This window comes from Leopardus geoffroyi, chromosome X (genome assembly GCF_018350155.1).
Source record: "Leopardus geoffroyi isolate Oge1 chromosome X, O.geoffroyi_Oge1_pat1.0, whole genome shotgun sequence".
Classification (NCBI taxonomy): Eukaryota; Metazoa; Chordata; class Mammalia; order Carnivora; family Felidae; genus Leopardus; species Leopardus geoffroyi.
In genome coordinates, this window is record NC_059343.1 from 102,423,455 (window position 1) to 102,442,537 (window position 19,083).

Genomic DNA, 19,083 nt, shown 5'->3' on the forward strand with positions numbered 1-19,083 from the left:
ATGGGCCCATTTCTGGGTTCTCTATTCTGTTCCATTGATCTGTGTGTGTGTTGTGCCAATACCGTACTGTCTTGATAATTATAGCTTTGTAATATAGCTTGAAGTCCGGAATTGTGATGCCTCCAGCTTTGGTTTTCTTTTTCAGGATTGCTTTTGCTACTCAGGGTTTTTATCATATAGGTTCTTTTAATCTGCTTTGCTAAAACCTTTCATAAGGAATCTCAGATTGGACGTTTTATTTTTTTTTTTTAATTTTTTTTTTCAATGTTTATTCACCTTTGGGACAGAGAGAGACAGAGCATGAATGGGGGAGGGGCAGAGAGAGAGGGAGACACAGAATCAGAAACAGGCTCCAGGCTCTGAGCCATCAGCCCAGAACCTGACGCGGGGCTCAAACTCACGGACCGCGAGATCGTGACCTGGCTGAAGTCGGACGCTTAACCGACTGCGCCACCCAGGCGCCCCAGATTGGACGTTTTAAAAGCCTCTTGAGGCTAGAAAGCCAAGCCAAACACCTGCCATCTGATTTAACCTGTAATACTTACAGTTTTGGGTTAATTCCTCTTGTCGTGGTTCCTAGGATGTCCTTAGGTTCCTGTGCCTGCCAGAAAGTGACCTTCCTTCCTTACCTCGTAAGGCTACCAGGAACCCTGTAAATAAAGTACCAGGCTGATTTTTCCAAGGGGCTTTATTAGCTCCTTAAAGTCCACCTTAGCTCCTTAAAGCTGTCTGGTCCTATGTCTATGCATGTCTCTCTCAAACGTAGCATTCCAGTCAAAGCCTTGGTACTAGTTTCATTATTTTATCTTGTTTGGAAATGATCTAGATATTCAATAAATTTCTATCATTTGACTTAGCCAAACTCTAAACTTGAAAGTTATTGAAAAGATTTTAGAAGCTAGTTTTAAGTACATATACCATAAAATAATTATTACTCAGAAGTTCACCTAAAAACTCTTATCCCACTTAAATCTCACAGATATCTAAATCACTTGCTCCCAAAAGTTATGTTTAGACTACTCAGAAAAATTTCATGAGATATTAGACAGTCAGCCATTATCCCAAGCTATTTTTCTTGCTGACAGATTTTGTAAGAGCTATAACATGAACTTATTTGAGTAGTAAACCTAAGCAGAATAAAATTTGAATGTCTGCATTATATTCAGTGTTGATAACTCTAAAGACATGCCTGTTTTTTTTTTTTTGTTTAGTTTTTATTTATTTTTGAGGGAGACAGCGTGAGTGGGGGAAGGACAGAGGGAGAGAGGAAGACACAGAATCCGAAGCAGGCTCCAGACTAAGTTGTCAGCACAGAGCCCGATGCAGGGCTCAAACTCACAAAGCACGAGATCATGACCTGAGCCAAAGTTGGACACTTAACCAACTGAGCCACCGAGGCGCCCCAAGACATGGCTGTTTTAGACTAATGAACTTCAACTGGCTTCAGTACTGAGTATTTTTCCAGATCACATGAACCTGAGAGGCATTTGGGTTACCTTCTGTTATATTTCTGAGAACCTAAGTAGTAGTTTGTTTATAAGCACTGAATTTTAAGCCAATGAAATAGAACTCTTGTACACATTAACTTTAGTAATATCATCCGGACGTAGAAGATGCCTCCCATCTACAACACACAAACATACAGACAGACGCAAGTATAGACCTTAGAGTTTTTGTTTTAAAATTTTTAGCAGTTGTGCCTTTCTAGTGCCTTTTTAGCAGTTGTATTTTGAAAAGTTCTTTCTCTTTTTTTTTTCATGTGAAATTGGGGATAGTCTAGATAAGAATTTACCCTTAAATCTCAAAGGCACTGACTAGGAAAGAGTACAAGTTCCTCCGAGAAAGAGTTCAGTTTCCTAAGGCCAATATTTACAAGCCTTGTGAGATAAATAGGGGAGGATTTGGGATGGGTTAAAAGGAATAGGCAGAACTTTGAATTGCCTCTAGAGTTGCATTTCTAGTTCTGCAAAGATTTGTAAGATAAGGACAATTGCTCTCAATCCCTCAAAGAATTGGGTTGCAACTTAAATGGCCTCGTAGGTTGATCCACCCATAAATCCTTTTACAAGGGCTTTAGAAGATTTTTCTTTCCCTCTGGGTACATAGTTTTACTTTTACTTAGGGGAGGAGACCAAAAAAAAAAAAAAAGTTCTTGTCAGGCTCTGAATATTAGCTTCCAGTCTGGCTAGTCTCCAACCACAGAGCTGTGCATTGTCTCTCTGTCTCCATGTCTCTCCCTCCCTCCCTGTCCCTCCCCCATATATGTAACTTTTGTAAAAGTGAGCTCTGTGCCCAACATGTGGCTTGAACTCACAACCCTGAGATCAAGAGTCACATGCTCTAGTGACTGAGCCGGCCAGGTGCCCCTGAAAAAAATCTTTTAAATATCTTGTCAGTTTTTAGGCAGATAAACAGCAAGCATTTTCAGGGTTTAATGCAATATGCCTTTGTGAAGTCTACATAAAGGCCTTCTTTCTGAGTGTACAGTTGAACCTCAGACTCACCTTAAGGGGAAAAGCCTCTCTTTCTGCCCCTGAACTTCGCCTTTAGTTGATATTTGTAGGAGGGCCTAGTAGAAATCCAAAGTGGGGAGGTTTTCAGGGGGGTGGTCTGGCTTGTCTGCATAATCATTGGTGGGAAGAACACCCCTTAGCAGCCAAACAGGGTCCCCACGTGTGGGATTGTAAATGGCCATTAGTCTTTTTAATTCCTCTTTAAATGTGGTAGGCTCCTCTGAAAGTAGAGGTAAAAGGACTTTATAATTGAAAAGATCTGCTCCCGTCTGGGGAACATGACTTCTTTGGGACTGCACAGGAAGGCAGGAAGCTGGAGGAGCCTGATTATAGAACCCAGCCAAATAAGCCTTATGTCTGAGCCATATTGTCCATCCTGGGTGTTTCTGTGAAATTTATTTTCTGACTTTTAGTATTTACATGAGTAACCTGTCTACCCTGGGCTTAGAGATCATGCTGGAGTGCTCCCTGCAAATCTTGTGGGGAAAGGGAAGCTGAAGCAAGCAGCTAGGTGTTTTAAGGGATTTTCTGGGGAAAGTGAAGGAGCTTTGGGGGCTAAAGGAATTTGCTGAGGAGATGGGCCAGATTTTATGAAATGGAGTTTATGTTAGGGACTTTAATTTTTGTACGAAGTCTAATTTCCATTCTTTTCATTTTGTTAAGGGAGTCTCTTAAGGCTAGCTCTTCTGTTTCTTTGTATCTACTTTTTAAATTTTTTTTTAATGTTTATTTTTGAGAGAGAGAGAGAGAGACAGAATGCAAGTGGGTTGGAGCAGAGAGAGAGGGAGGCACAGAATCTGAAGCAGGCTCCAGGCTCCGAGCTGTCAGCACAGAGCCTGACGCGGGGCTTGAACTCACCAGCTGTGAGATCCTGACCTGAGCCGAAGTCGGATGCTCAACCGACTGAGCCACCCAGGTGCCCCATCTTTGTATCTACTTTTTAATTTGGTCTTCCCATAGGTACCATTAAGACAATTGTTTAGGATAAGAGCTCTCTAAGAATTCTTTTTTTCAACTATAGAACCTTTTCATTTCAGAAGATCCATCATCTAGCCATTGACGAGTAGCATCTATTAATGTCCATAGCCATTCAAATCAGGAAGCCTTTTTATGGCTTAACCAAGGATGCAAGAGGCATCCCACGAGAGAGTAAAAGATTCAGGCCATACAAAATCCAGAAAGTTCACTCCCAAAGATTGTTTGAGAAAGTAAAGCCCTTTGTTGTTATAGACTGTAAGAATGGTGTGGTGAAAACAGCATCTCTGTTTTCCCACAAGAACACGAGACACCTCCAGTCCCAGACCCACTAATCTGACATCTGGCAGGCACTACTAGAACGGGGCTTTTCCAGCACTAACAAAACAACAGAGGTTGAGATGACAAAAGCCCCTTATGGACTGGGACCCCTCATAACAGACTCCCCTGAGAGCTGGCACAGTCAGATGAAAAGAGTGCTGCTTGTGACTCAGAACCCTGTCTATTTGACTGGTCACCAAGATGCATACTGGAACATGCATCTTCTGGCTGGCAGAGACAAGAGAGCATGTTCTCAACCTCTCAAGACATACAACAAGACAAAAGGAAAACCTCATCTAGCTTTTTGTATATGTATATTAACAGCTTTAGCTAAGCCTTGGGTCTCTTGGAGCCAAACTAATACTTAAGAGGGGGGTGCCACTGGGTTGGGGATCGTGTGATTTACAGAGTACCTGGCATGGAATTTTTTTTGAGGTTGGCGAGTGACCTAGTGTAAATCTAACCTGTTCTGTGACCAACTTATCCTAACACAGGAGACTTTGGATTAGGTGGCCAGTGCTGTAACAGTTCTTAAATACTTGACCCATGCCCTCCAATTTTGTGGCTTTGGCTTCCAAGATGTTTCTTAGCAACAGTGTTTACCTCATGTGTTCATTAACCCACAGCAAAGTTTGTCTAAACAGACACCGGTCTGGTGAGAACCATGAACTCACCAATCAGTGAGGCCGGCTCAAACAGCAGGCTTCTAGGGCCTATGCCTGCGTTCTACCCCATGGCCTTCCTTCTTATGACAAACAACACAACAGAGACAAAAACAGTGACCCTCTCTGGGAGGAAAAAGACCAATAAAAATCAGGAGTGCTCAGATCTTTACCAGAGTTGCTGCACCCAAGGAACTAGTTCCACAAATATTTTTTCCTACTGATCTAAATTTAGAAAAGGAAAGAAAGGACTCTCACTACTCTCATTTCCACTGGGCCCTGCAGGCAGAGATTAAGAAGACTGACATGGTAAGAATTCCTACCTTCTGCCACATTTATCAGAGGTGCCAGAATTTCTCAGCTGCCGCAGCCGCGGAGCAAGCAGTAATCAGCCAGTACAGTTGCTCCTGCCTGGCTCACCCAACTGTTTGGGAGGAAATTTGTTTCTTCTACTTTTCTAGGTGCTTTGGCTAGGAAATTGATATAAGACAGACTAACAGGAGAAGAGCAAATCTGAGTCCATACAGAAGCCACATAAGAATATGAGATCCACAGGCAGTCAGGTGGTTGACGCTTACTTGCCATCTTGAGATAAGGGAAAGGGGTAGGGGTCTGGGACTTCAAAGGGGAGGAAGACAGTTTACAAGAAGATGAGAAGAACAAATGTTTGATAAACAAATATTTGCCTGGCCTCCAGAGACAGGGAGACCCAGAGGAATTTGATCTACAGGCCCTGCAGAACCTCCCCCAGCTTAACCACACCTAGCCCATATTCTTTGTAGTGATCTCTGATGATAGTTCTCTTCCTGGACCAAGCCCTCTATCTAAATTCCTTCAGGCAGTTAAGGGGGAGGTAAAAGCTTTTCCTGGGTCTTTGGGCCTTGATTGACTTCAGCTTAAAGTAATCCACATGCCAAAGTGGCACATTTTGGGAAGGCTTGTTCTGAAACCCTTCAAGGGGAACCAGAGGTTTAAGGTAAGGGGTGGCATGAATGAGATGACTTCTTGCATTGTTTGATCATGTTGTGTATTGTCTCTCTTTTAAAATATGCATGTAAACATAATGTTCAGAAATAGGGATTTGTACTGGTCATTTAAAATAGTGTTTTAATCAAGATGAAGATTGATGTAGGAAGATGCTTAGGATATATTATTAAATGGAAAAAGAAGCAAGTTGTAAAATACCACGTATAATAAATTTCCTCTAGAAGTATTTATAATGTGCATATGCCAATGCATACAGAAAAGGTTCTGAAAGGATAGATATACTAAAAGCCACAGCCTGGGTAGTAAGATTCCTTTTTATTTTTATTTATTTTTTATTTTACTTATTTCTTTTTTTAAATGTCTATTTTTGAGAGAGAGTGAGCAGGGGAGGGGCAGAGAGAGGGTGACAGAGGATCCAAAGTGGACTCCGCGCTGAGAGCAGCGAGTCAGTCCAGTGTGGGGCTTGAACTCACAAATCACGAGATTGTGACCTGAGCCAAAGTCAGGTGCTCAACTGACTGAGCCACCCGGTACCCCAGTAAGATTCTTTCTTAATTCCTCTCTTTGAAAAAGGAAAACATGTGTTTGTATTAAAGACTGAATGAATATCCATCTTGAAATTTTTTTTCTGCCTGTTCTGATTTTAACAAAGGGTTTGATCTGGACTCTGAATAAGCATAAATAGTATTCATCTGTGTCATGGATCTATAGTTTGGACTGTAGATGGTTGTTTTTTAATCAAAGGCTACTGTTTAGCAAGCACTGTAAATCGTCTTATGGTCTGAACAGTTTTCAGTGAAATGGAAGAGGCAATAATAGTAATAATAGTGATCTTGAGCCTTTTTATGATCTTAAGTGAATTTTTGAGCCCTAAACCTGTGTATTCTTCATGCAGAACATTTTGGGGAGCACAGTTGCATAATTTGTTTAAAAAAATGAGGGAATACCTTACTGTGTGTCCATTTTGAGCAAACTGTACTTGTGGAGTAAATTATTATAAATAATTAGGCAAAGATTGGAGGTCTTTGTTCAAATTTGAGTATTACTATGACTTTGTAAATTAAGTATGGAACATGTAATTGATATTCTCTTTATTGGTTCTCAGCATGCCCTTGTGGATGTTTACAGAAGTAGGTTTCATGATCAAGAATTGTATATAGCAGTATTCATAAGTTTATCTTATTAACTGAGCTTATGAGCCAAGTGCTCATTAATGCCATTTAGTTATTTGAATGGCTCTAGTACTTAATTTTAGGGAATGAACTTTTGATTTGCTTGAATGTAATCTCAAAAATATTTTATTGCCCATTTAAAGTTAAAAGAAAATATGCTTATGGTTAGAAGAACTTCACTACTATAATCTCTTTAATGTTTATTATTTTTGAGAGAGAGAGGACAGAGTGTGAGCGGGCGAGGGGCAGAGAGAGAAGGAGACACAGAACGTGAAGCAAGCTCCAGCCTCTGAGGTGTCAACACAGAGCCTGATGTGGCCCTTGAACTCATGAACTGTGAGATTATGACTTGAGCCAAAGTCAGACACTTAACCAACTGAGCCACCCAGGTGCCCCTGAACCTCACTACTGTAAATGAACAATTTGACTGAAATTTGAATTTGTATGTAAGTATAGGATAAAAGCTGAATTAAAAAAAATGATACACCCTTTTTGTTCAGGGTGTATCATTTTTTTAAATTCAGCTTCTTGGGGCACCTGGGTGGCTCAGTCCAGTTGAGCGTCTGACTCTTGATTTCTGCTCAGATCATAATTCCAGGGTCATTGGATCAAGCTCTGCCTTGGGCTCTGTGCTGAGCCTGGAGCCTGCTTGAGATTCTCTGTCTTCTGCCCCTTTCCCCTGCTCATGGTTGGTCTCTCTCTCTCTCAAATTTAAAAAAAAAAAAAAATATATATATATATATATATATATATATATATATATATACACACACACACACACACACACATACATACATACATACATACCAGGGTTTTTTTAATTAAATGTTTTATTTATTTATTTTGAGAGAGTGCAAGCAGGGGAGGAGCAGAGAGAGAAGGAGAGAGAATCTCAAGTAGGCTCATGTAGAGCCTGACATGGGACTTGATCCCACGAATTGTGAGATCGTGACCTGAGCCCAAATCAAGAGGCCAACACTTAACCAACTGAGCCACCCAGGTGCCCCTCAGCTTCTTAATATTATGCTACGTTTACATAAATACTACAACTTTGTAAGTCAAAATGCTAATTCTAAGCATGGAAATAACTGGCTAATACTTAAGGTGATTAAAAGATGGATTGACCTCAGTTGGGTCAGGGAGAATGTTGCTTATTTGACAAGATCCCTATGGGGAGAGGCAACTGATGAGAAAAATTTGTAATATTTCTGCATGTAATGGGAAAGAATCTTAAGATAAACTTAAAATTATAATGATGTCTGATCTCATGGTTTGTGAGTTTGAGCCCCACATAGGGCTCTGTGCTGACAGCTTGGAGCCTGGAGCCTGCTTCAGATTCTGTGTCTCCTCTCTCTCTGCACCTCCACCACTTGTGTGCGTGCGCTCTCTCTCTCTTAAAAATAAATAAATGTAAAACAAATTTAAAAAAATAAAATTATGATGTCTTATGATTAGCACATATAAAATTTTGATTGTGTTACTATGAAAATGCTTGTGAATCCTATAATATTTTTGAAATGTGGGTTTTTTTTAAGTTTTTATTTAAGTAATCTCTACACCCAAGGTGGGGCTCAAACTCATGCCCGGAGATCAGGATTCACATGCTCCTTTTACTGAGCCAGCCTGGTGCCCCTAAAATGTGATTTTAGGATAGGTTTTTATTACTGAAGAATGATACCGTTTGCATGGTATACACGTATTGACTATTTTGGTCACATTTCCTAGGCATATATTAACAATTTCCGATGCAAATACTAACAGCTTTTAGTGCTCACGGTGATCTCAAGTGTCCAGGGCAGTGCAGCACAATGACAGCAGTAGTGTGATAGAAGTGGTGCAGCATTCATTCTTTTGCCCAACATTTATTAAGTACTACTGCATGTTGTGCGTTGTTTTAGGCATTGAGAATACAGACGTGATAAGACACGGTCCTTGCCCAAGAGGACCTTCGTGCTGACAACATACATACACACACATCCAAACATGCGTGCATGGGTGCCTGGGTGGCTCAGTTGGTTAAGTGACTCTTGGTTTTGGATTAGTTCATGATCTCATAGTTCATGAGTTCAAGGTCCCCCCCCCCCCCCCCCCCCCCCCCCGCGCTGTGTCAGGCTCTGCTCTGGTGGCACAGCGCCTGCTTGGGATCCTCTCTCTCCACCCCTCTCCTGCTTGCACTCTCTCTCTCTCACTCTCTCTCAAAATAAATCGATAAACTTTTAAAAGAAGGTTGGACAAACATGCAGAAATTACTAAATCTTGTTCTAGTACAATTTGGATCATCAGCAAATTACGTAGAGGGATTTTGAGTGGAAGAATCAGTAAAGATGTCATAGATGAGATTCTAGAAACATGCGTGTTCTGAGTTTTAAACAGATGCCTTTATTTAATTACATAATGTGTTTCAGCCAGCATGATAGTACTGCAGTGGGAACTAATAGGATTATGTTGCTTACATAATTCTGGTTCGTATTTTTAACATCATCGTATTAGCTTTTCTTAGGGCTGCCATAACAAGGTACCACAAACCGAGTGGCTTAAAACAAGAGACATTTATTTTCTCACAGTTCTGGACGCTACAAGTTGGAAATGAGGGTGTTGCCAGGGCCATGTTCTCTCTGAAGGTTCCAGGGAGAATCTGTTCCATGCCTTTGTTGTAGCTCTTGGAGTTGCCACTCCTCCTTGGTGCTCCTTGCCTTACAGGTGCATTAGCACTCCGGCCTCAGCCTCCATCTTCCGGTGGCCGGCTTCCCCACGTGCCTCTGTGGTCGTGTTTCTTCCCTTCTTGAAAAGACTTCAGTCATATTGGATGAGGGCCCACCCTAATGAGCCTATCTTCACTCAATTACATCTGCAAAGATCCTATTTCCAAATACATTCACATTCTTAACCAGTGGGTAGGACTTAAAAGTATCTTTCCTGGGGGCGGGATTCAACTTGTAACAGTCACTCAGCTCCCTTTGTACTATGCCACAGTATAGTTACTTAGATGCTTCTTCATGATGAAAAGTTAAAGCCCTTGGTTGCAGGAATAATGTTAAGAAGTTATATAGTTTATAGGGGCGCCTGGGTGGCTCAGTCGGTTGAGCGTCCGACTTGGGCTCAGGTCATGATCTCACAGTTTGTGAGTTCGAGCCCCACGTCAGGCTCTGTGCTGACAGCTCGGAGCCTGGAGCCTGCTTCAGATTCTGTGTCTCTCCCTCTCTCTGTCCCTCCCCTGCTCATGCTCTGCCTCTGTCTCTCAGTAATAAATAAACATTAAAAAATTTTTTTATTAAAAAAAATAAAAGATGTAGTTCATTAAGTGAGCCAGTAGTGACTGGATAGATTTCTTACACCGGAAGAGTGAAACATAGATCGTAGAGATCTATGAGCTTGGTAAAAACAAAAACAAAAATAAAACCATGAAGGGTTTTGCTACTTATTTGTTAAGAATGGTGATTTGTCATTCAGGTACCATTTTGACTTAAAAAATTTTAATGGGGGCGGGGGGTGGGGGCGGCTGGGTGGCTCAATCAGTTAAGTGCCCGACTCTTGGTTTCAGCTCAGGTCATGATCCAGAGGTTGTGGGATTGAGCTCCATGTTGGGCTTCATGCTGAGTGTGGAGCCTGCTTGGGATTCATTCATTCTCTCTCTCTCTCTCTCTCCCTCCCTCCCTCCCTCCCTCCCTCTCCCTCTCTCTCTCTCTCTCTCTCTCCCTCTCCCTCCCTCCCTCTCCCTCTCTCCCTCCCTCTCTCTCCCTCTCTCTCTCCCCCCCCTTCCCCTTCTGCCTCTCTCCCCTGCCGTTTTCTCTCTCTCTCTAAAATAAAATTAAAACTAACAAAAAATTGTAATGGATATTTATAGTAGTTAATTTTCAGTCATCAGAGACCATTTCCTAGTTAGCCATCTTAAATAAATTTGTGCAGAGTCAAAATTACTTTCATCAGTGTCTGGTACACATATGAAACTGCTTACTTACGTTTTCTAAGATGCTGTGATAACTGAAACTCATGATATTATGGAGTACATTTTTAAAACATTGCCTAAGCAGGGGGCGCCTGCGTGGCTCAGTCGGTTGAGTGTCCCACTTCGGCTCAGGTCATGAGCTCACGGTTCGGGAATTTGAGCCCCGCGTCAGTCTCTGTGCTGGCAGCTCAGAGCCCGGAGCCTGCTTCGGGTTCTGTGTCTCCCTCTCTCTCTGCTCGTACCCCACTCATGCTCTGTCTGTCTCTCTCAAAAATAAGTAAACATTAAAATAAAATGGGCCAACAAAAAAACCTATTATTTATTTAAAAATTGCCTAAGCAGTAATAATTGACTACCAGACAACTTTTTTTTTAACTTCATTTTGACAGAGTGAGAGAGCATGAGTGGGGGAGGGGCAGAGAGAAAGGGAGAGCGAGAATCCCAAGCAGGCTCTGCACTGTCAGCACACAAAGCCCAATGCAGGATTCAGTCCGATGAACTGCAAGATCATGACCTAGGCAGAAATCAAGAGATGGCTGCGTAATGGACTGTGCCACCCAGGTATCCCCCAAACAGCTTTTTAAAAAAATTACTGTTAATTTTTGTTTCAAGTAAGGCAATAGAAAGCTCAATACTTAGGAGCTCTGGGTGGCTCAGTTGGTTAAGTGTCTGACTCTTGATTACGGCTCAGGTCCTGGTCTCATGATTCGTGAGATTGAGCCCCATATTGGGCTCTGCACTGACAGTGTGGAGCCTGCTTGGGATTCTATGTCTATGTCTATCTCTATGTCTATGTCTATGTCTATGTCTATGTCTATCTCTCTGACCTTCCCCCATTCATTGAGTTCTCTGTCGAAATAAGTAAATAAACTTTAAAAATAAAAGCATTTTTAGGGGCGCCTGGGTGGCGTAGTCGGTTGAGCGTCCGACTTCAGCCAGGTCACGATCTCGCAGTCCGTGAGTTCGAGCCCCGCATCAGGCTCTGGGCTGATGGCTCAGAGCCTGGAGCCTGTTTCTGATTCTGTGTCTCCCTCTCTCTCTGCCCCTCCCCCGTTCATGCTCTGTCTCTCTCTGTCCCAAAAATAAATAAATAAACGTTGAAAAAAAAATTAAAAAAAATAAAAATAAAAGCATTTTTTAGTAAAAAAATAAAAAGAAAATTTAATACTTAAATACATTTCTGAGTAGTGTTCTGATATTAAATCTCACAAAAAATACTTCTGCATAGGATTGTTTTTCTATTGCTTGAACATTAGAGGTTTTTTTTCCCCCCAATTAATCAGGACTTTATTTCATCTTTTTTTTTTTTTTTTAACCATCTAGAGAATCTGTCCCTCAGAATGGAGTCATTTGATTCTTCCATTGTTTTAATAGCATACAAACGTTCTAAAGGCATCCATAGTAGCCCTACCATAGAATTAATAGGGGTTCCTGGATGGCTCAGTCAGTAGAGCACGTGACTCTCGTGATCTCGGGGTCATGAGTTCAAGCCCCACATTGGGCACAGAGATTACTTAATTTAAAAAATAAAAAAATAGGGGCGCCTGGGTGGCTCAGTCGGTTAAGCGGCCGACTTCGGCTCAGGTCATGATCTCGCGGTCCGTGAGTTCGAGCCCCACGTCGGGCTCTGTGCTGACCGCTCAGAGCCTGGAGCCTGTTTCAGATTCTGTGTCTCCCTCTCTCTCTGCCCCTCCCCCGTTCATGCTCTGTCTCTCTCTGTCTCAAAAATAAATAAACGTTAAAAAAATTTAAAAAAAATACATAAAATAAAAAAAATAAAAAAATAATAGCTTTTGGGGGAATTATCCGTAAAGTATAGGGGAGTTATGTACTTCATAATATTCTTAATTTCTATATACATGCATACTGTAGTGCTTGTGCACATCGTACAATGATAAATACCAAAGAATTCAGGCAGAGAATGAAAGTTGGCAGCCTTACTCTTAACTGTTCTAAGTGGACGTGTGAGAAATAAATAGCCTAATGAAAATAATATGGATAAACTCTACCTGTCCGTGATAAATACAACTTTCTCCCAAAGTGTAGCCAGTGTTCCTGGAACAATCCCACTTAAGAAGATCCAAAATCTTTGTATAAAAAGTGCACAAGTCTGTCCTGTGTATAAAAATCTTTTAACCTATGTGTATCTTATATTCAAAAGAATTCACACTACTTGAATACATTAAAAGAGTTCAAAAGCACACACCATATGTGTGTGTGTGTGTGTGTGTGTGTGTGTGTGTACAACAAAAGGAGTGTTTTGCAATGTGAAGAAACGAAGAATTAGAGTCTTCTGTATTACCAGAGTCAATGCAGTTATACCTATTTGGAATTAGTTTATAAATAAATAAACTGTAAGATGAATAAACCCCAGTGTTAAAAAAAACACAGAATTTCATAATTCAGGAACATAGCTTCAGTGCTTCACAATGTGGAAAGAAGCTAATTGGCTCCTAAAAACAGCCAATTGGTTTCATTTCCTAGAAGTTAGAAAAAAATGCACTTCAGAAGATGATTTACAACAATTCGCAACAGAAGAACGACATTAAGAAAATATTGTGAACGACATTAAGAAAATATTGTGAACGTAAGAATTGAGGTCCTCAGAGTATCAAAAGAGGTAAGAATCAGACTTCAAGTTAGAATTTAAAGAATGTAATTGAAAGAAAAATTAACTGGGATCTTTGTAACAGGTTAAATATGTAACCACTTCAAATAGAAGTGATTTAGGCCTCTGCCTAGTTCTGAAAATGTATTGTAACATCTAGGTTTCCATATAAAAAAGTAATTTCGTTAGCAAGAGTCCCTTTGTTTTAGCCTGAAAATCACCTCTGATGCTCCAAAGTGTATACTATTACCAAACTAGCATTTATTTTTTTTTTAATTTAAAAAAAAATTTTTTTAACGTTTATTTATTTATTTTTGAGACAGAGAGAGACACAGCATGAACGGGGGAGGGGCAGAGAGAGAGGGAAACACAGAATCGGAAGCAGGCTCCAGGCTCTGAGCCATCAGCCGAGAGCCCCACGCGGGGCTCGAACTCACGGACCGTGAGATCGTGACCTGAGCCGAAGTCGGACGCTCAACCGACTGAGCCACCCAGACGCCCCCCAAACTAGCATTTAAACAGCATTATCAGGATACATCTCACCTACCATAAACTTAATTTTAAAGTGTACAGTGGGTTTTAGTGTATTCGCAGAGTTGTGCAACTGTAACTACAGTCTAATTCAGAATATTTCGTTACTCCAAAAAGAAACCCAGTAACCACGTGTATTTACTCCTCATTCCCCTCCTCCCCCAGCTCTAGCAACCACTAATCTACTTCCTGTTGCTATTTATTTTAGTAACTTTTTTGTTTGAGAAAGTATGTGAGCAGGGGAGGGGCAGAGCCAGAGGCAGAGAGAATCTTTAGCAGGCTCCATGCTCAGCGTGGAGCTCAACACGGGGCTGGATCTCATGACCGTGAGATCATGACCTGAGCTGAAATCCAGAGTTGGACGTTTAATAACATTATAACATTGTAAACTTGCAACACTGTTCTCGTGCCTATTCCAGGTCATTGACTCAGAGGTTTAGAAGTTCTTAAACTAGACAAATTTGCAAGTCCTGTGACAGCTTTCTTTCACATCTTTCCCTCTGTGCCTTCTTACCTTTCTGCTTCCCTAATACAAAGCCTAAGCTCGCTTTCACAAAGAAGCCTTAAATTATCTCCGCATACTTTATTGTATTAAGACCTGTTTACATCCAAAGCCTTTTGGTCACCCTTCTCCAGTATTCATACCCCATTTTCTTCTCTATTCACAATTCCTGTGCTATATATACTCATTTTCTAAATATCATCTCTCCCACCTTCATTCCATTTAAATCCTTCTTTAAAAAAAAAAAAAAATCCTCTCTCATCCCTTTCGTTTGGTGCCTTCCTCCAAACCCAAGGTTTCTGTCTTTTGTCAGTCATTTTTCTCCCTTTCACTCTTAACCTCTCTAGTAATTCTGCTTCCTCACCCTGCAACAAAAGCTCACACTCTGATAATGTATATGTAGTGCTCAATTGGGTGTTTCTGAATAAATATCTGCTTTTCAAAACAGTGAAATCTTGGGGCGCCTGGGTGGCTCAGTCAGTTAAGCGTCCGACTTCGGCTCAGGTCATGATCTCACGGTCCGTGAGTTCGAGCCCCGCTCGGGCTCTGTGCTGACAGCTCGGAGCCTGGAGCCTGTTTCAGATTCTGTGTCTCCCTCTCTCTCTGACCCTCCCCCGTTCATGCTCTGTCTCTTCCTGTCTCAAAAATAAATAAACGTTAAAAAAAAAATTTAAAAAAAAAAACAAAACAGTGAAATCTAAACTATTAGCATGGAAATAACCCCTGGTAAGATGAGGTCTCCACTTGAAAGCTTCAAACAGATTCTCCTGCTGGTATTGAACGATGGAGTTTTATCTAATATTATCTGAAATGGGGTGACTACTTGAACCATACAAGATGTCCACTATCTCGAAATGAGAATAGATCCTTGATTTTACATTTCTATTTTGATTGACCTGAGAAATAAAACTTACCACCTCAGAGAAGGTAATTTTCCTATGTTTTGGATTATATTGAGCATTAATTCTTCAGGGTCATTATAGACTTAGAAATGTTTTGTCCTGCCTCCTAGTCTATGCCGTTGTGCCTTCCAGTAATGGGAGGAATCTACAAGGCAACCCAATCCATTCTGTACTGCTGTTGATTGTTATAACCGTTCATCCTTGTGTTGATGTTGCACTTCTGGACATTAATGCAGCCTGGAGTTGCTTTAAGTTTTGTTTTGGTTTTGGTTTTTTTGTGTTTTTTTTAGCAACCATGTAATGTTGGCTCATATAATGAATTTTTATTTTCTGACATAAGCTCTGTGCCCAACATGGGGCTTGAACTCACGACCCTGAGATCAAGAGTCACATGCTGTACTGACTGAGCCAAACAGGCACCCCTCAAAATGAATTTTTAATTAACTAAAATCCCAAGATTTTAATCTAGAGAGTTGCTTTCACGTGACTTCTTTCCAAACCAAGTTTCCATTTTCCTTTAGCTGTGCAACAGATTTTTAAAGTCTGAGTGTAATGTTTAATATCCCTGTTAAATTTCATCTCAGCGTATCAGCCAGCTTTGGTTTCTTTGAATCTTGATTTTTGTCATCCAGCTTATTCTGATTCAACGAGGGGTCTTAAAGCTAGTGTCAAAATGTTTTCAGACATCTGGGAAACAATAATGAAAAATCATGGAGACTATCTTCCAAAAATTGTTCCTTGCAGATATATCTGAGCTCTTGCATATGTAGGAGTTAATACCATTGTAAATTGACAAGGCCAAGAGAGACTGAAGTTTATTGCCAGCCTGCAAGACAGAAGCCTTGTGTTCAACATGACTCTGAGATGATGTTCCGAGACATGTAGTGCCAACATAATGCCAGGGCTGTTAATTCTCCCAAGAAATCCATTAATGCACATACGTGGTAGAGACAGAATTACCGTGTCCCAGGGCGCCTGGGTGGCTCGGGCAGTTAAATGTCCGACCCTGGATTTCGGCTCAGGTCATGATCTCATGGTTCCGTGAGTTTGAGCCCCGTGTCAGGCTCTGTGCTGACAGCATGGAGCCTGCTTGGGTTTCTCCCTCTCTTTACTCTCTCTGCCCGCTGCCTTGCACGCGTATGCTCTCTTGCTGTCTGTCAAAATAAATAAACTTAAAAAAAATTACTGTGTCCTTTAATTTTTTTTGCCAAGCATATACTGAGCACAGTATTAGGAAGGGTGCAAGATTCTGGAGAACCAGGTTTGCTTGGGGCAACCCTGATTTATGCCTGTTGTCCCAGTGTAATTATTAGTAACATCATTTTTCAGTTTCAGAGTGTCCAGGTTTGGAGGCTAAATCATCTGGCCACCCTTCTCATAACCCAGCTAGTTCTTTTTAGAATTTTTTCTGGGTTAAATGTTACACAGCTATAATTTGGCAACTTTAATGAGGCTACACTAGTACTTCTCTTCCTTTTGAACAGATTGTTTCTTGACCATGGGAAGTTGATAGCAAAAGTAACTGCAATTAAGGTCTACACACACTCAGAATCTCTCTGGAGCTGCCCTCTAGAGGGCAGTAATACATACATCTGAAATGATCCAATTCCAACAAAAAATGGACTACGAGAGTCCATTTTCATATGCATGAAAATCAGAAACATTTGATATTCCTTTCTTTAAACTTTTTTTAATGTTTTGAGACAGCATGAGCGGGGGAGGGGCAGAGAGAGAGGGAGACACAGAATCCGAAGAGGCTGCAGGCTCCAGGCTCCGAGCTGTCAGCACAGAGCCTGACGGAGGGCTCGAACTCATGATCTGTGAGATTATGTCCTGAGCTGGAGTCGGACGCTTAAGTGACTAAGTCAGCCAGGCGCCCCTAGAAACATTTGATGCTCCTGAAGGACATACTGGAACCAATACCGTGCATAAAACTCAGGTATCTTTTGCTCTGCAGGGAAGTAAAGAAATATTAAAAATTAGTTCATTAACATTCTGAACATACACAGTTTTTTTAATTGTTAAAACTGAACTTTGATGCCTTGACTATACAATGATCCATTATAACAATTATGCAGGGAGTTTAAGAATCTGCATATTTTATGCTTTTCTGTTTTTCCTAATTAATGGTTTTACATGGTTAATAATGTTAATATATTCTGCATCACATAGTTTCCATATTTATGCAAAATAAGCAATTAAAAACGAATAGTTCTACCTACTTAAATATTACTTTCCTCTAAAAAACAAAAAATGCAGGTTTTTACTTTGTAACTTGAATCATGTGGTAACGTAGAACTCTAATATTTAGAATTAGAATATTTCTTAGAGATTGTATGATTACTTTTATGTCATCAGTAGTTAGTTTATTAGCTTCTGATATCAAAATTATATTGGCTGCGTCTCACATTTTGGATTTCTTCATGTCATGTTCTCTTTTTAGGAAGGGTGGACAAGTCCTATTTTCAGGAGAAGATGACTTTTAACAGTTTTGAAGCATCTAAACCTTGTGTACCTGCAGATCTCAGTAAGGATGAAGACTTTGTAGAAGAGTTTAATAGATTAAAGACTTTCGCTAATTTTCCAAGTAATAGTCCTGTCTCGGCATCAACGCTGGCACGAGCGGGTTTTCTGTATACCGGCGAAGGAGACACTGTGCGCTGCTTCAGCTGCCACGCAGCAGTAGATAGATGGCAATATGGAGACTCAGCGGTTGGACGACACAGGAAAGTATCCCCAAATTGCAGATTTATCAATGGCTTTTATTTTGAAAATCATGCTGCACAACCTACAAACCCCGGTATCCAAAATGGTCAGTATAAAGCTGAAAGCTATCTGGGAAACAGAAATCATTTTGTTGTAGACAGGCCATCTGAGACTCACGCAGACTATCTTTTGAGAACTGGACAGGTTGTAGATATATCAGACACCATATACCCGAGGAACCCCGCCATGTATAGTGAAGAAGCTAGATTAAAGTCATTTCAGAACTGGCCAGACTATGCCCACCTGACCCCAAGAGAGTTAGCTAGCGCTGGACTCTACTACACAGGTATTGAGGATCAAGTGCAGTGCTTTTGTTGTGGCGGAAAACTGAAAAATTGGGAACCTTGCGATCGTGCATGGTCAGAACACAGGCGGCACTTTCCCAATTGCTTCTTTGTTTTGGGCCGGAATGTGAATGTTCGAAGTGAATCTGATGTTGTGAGTTCTGATAGGAATTTCCCAAACTCGACAAATGCTCCAAGAAATCCAGCCATGGCAGATTATGAAGCACGGATCGTTACTTTTGGGACGTGGATGTACTCCGTTAACAAGGAGCAGCTTGCAAGAGCTGGATTTTATGCTTTAGGTAAACGTTATTATAAAATCAGGCTGTTAAATAACTTTCCAACTATCTCAGGGCTCCTAAAAAAGTAAATCGATTGCTGTAGCCCCCTGAACTGGTAAATATTTAGGTGTAGGCTGGCCTGATGGTTTGTATCACTATTAAATCTGTGAACCCTTACGTTGAATCTGCAATGTAAGCACTCCGTTTCTGTGAAAGAGACCGCCATATCGTGAGTTCTCTTCCCCTTCGTGTGATTGTTGTTTGGAGAAGGGTGACCTGCAAAAGATAGTACGAGAATGGGTCTGACAGCAAGGCTGACTATAACGGAGCGAGCACCTACTCTGTGTGCTCAGTGCATATCTTACGTGCATTCTTTCTGCACCCCACAAAAGAGTTAACGTCAAGAGTTTAGTGTGGCCGATATTAAAATTGGCATCTGCCTTTTATGTATAGACTATATGTTTGAAAGCTGCCCTGTATGATGCCTTATTGCTTCAAATAAGCACTTCTCAAATGGACTATTGTAAACTTGTCAGGAAGGGCCATTAGTGTGATGCCTTCCAGGAATATTCAGTTATACCACGATATATCTGACCCATTTACTTTAGGATTGAACAGTGCCAAAATACAAAC

The 19,083-nt window shown here is 41.0% G+C and overlaps 1 protein-coding gene across 3 annotated transcripts in view; it reads left to right on the plus strand.

The window, feature by feature from the left end:
* LOC123595379 (X-linked inhibitor of apoptosis) overlaps positions 1-19,083 on the plus strand; it is a 49,631-nt gene that overhangs the window by 10,663 nt on the left and 19,885 nt on the right. For all 3 annotated transcript variants that reach the window (XM_045473046.1, XM_045473044.1, XM_045473045.1), the window contains one exon: positions 17,563-18,471. In XM_045473046.1, the coding sequence (XP_045329002.1) occupies positions 17,595-18,471 (877 nt within the window). In that variant the 5' untranslated portion in view covers positions 17,563-17,594. The remainder of the gene's footprint in view (positions 1-17,562; positions 18,472-19,083) is intronic.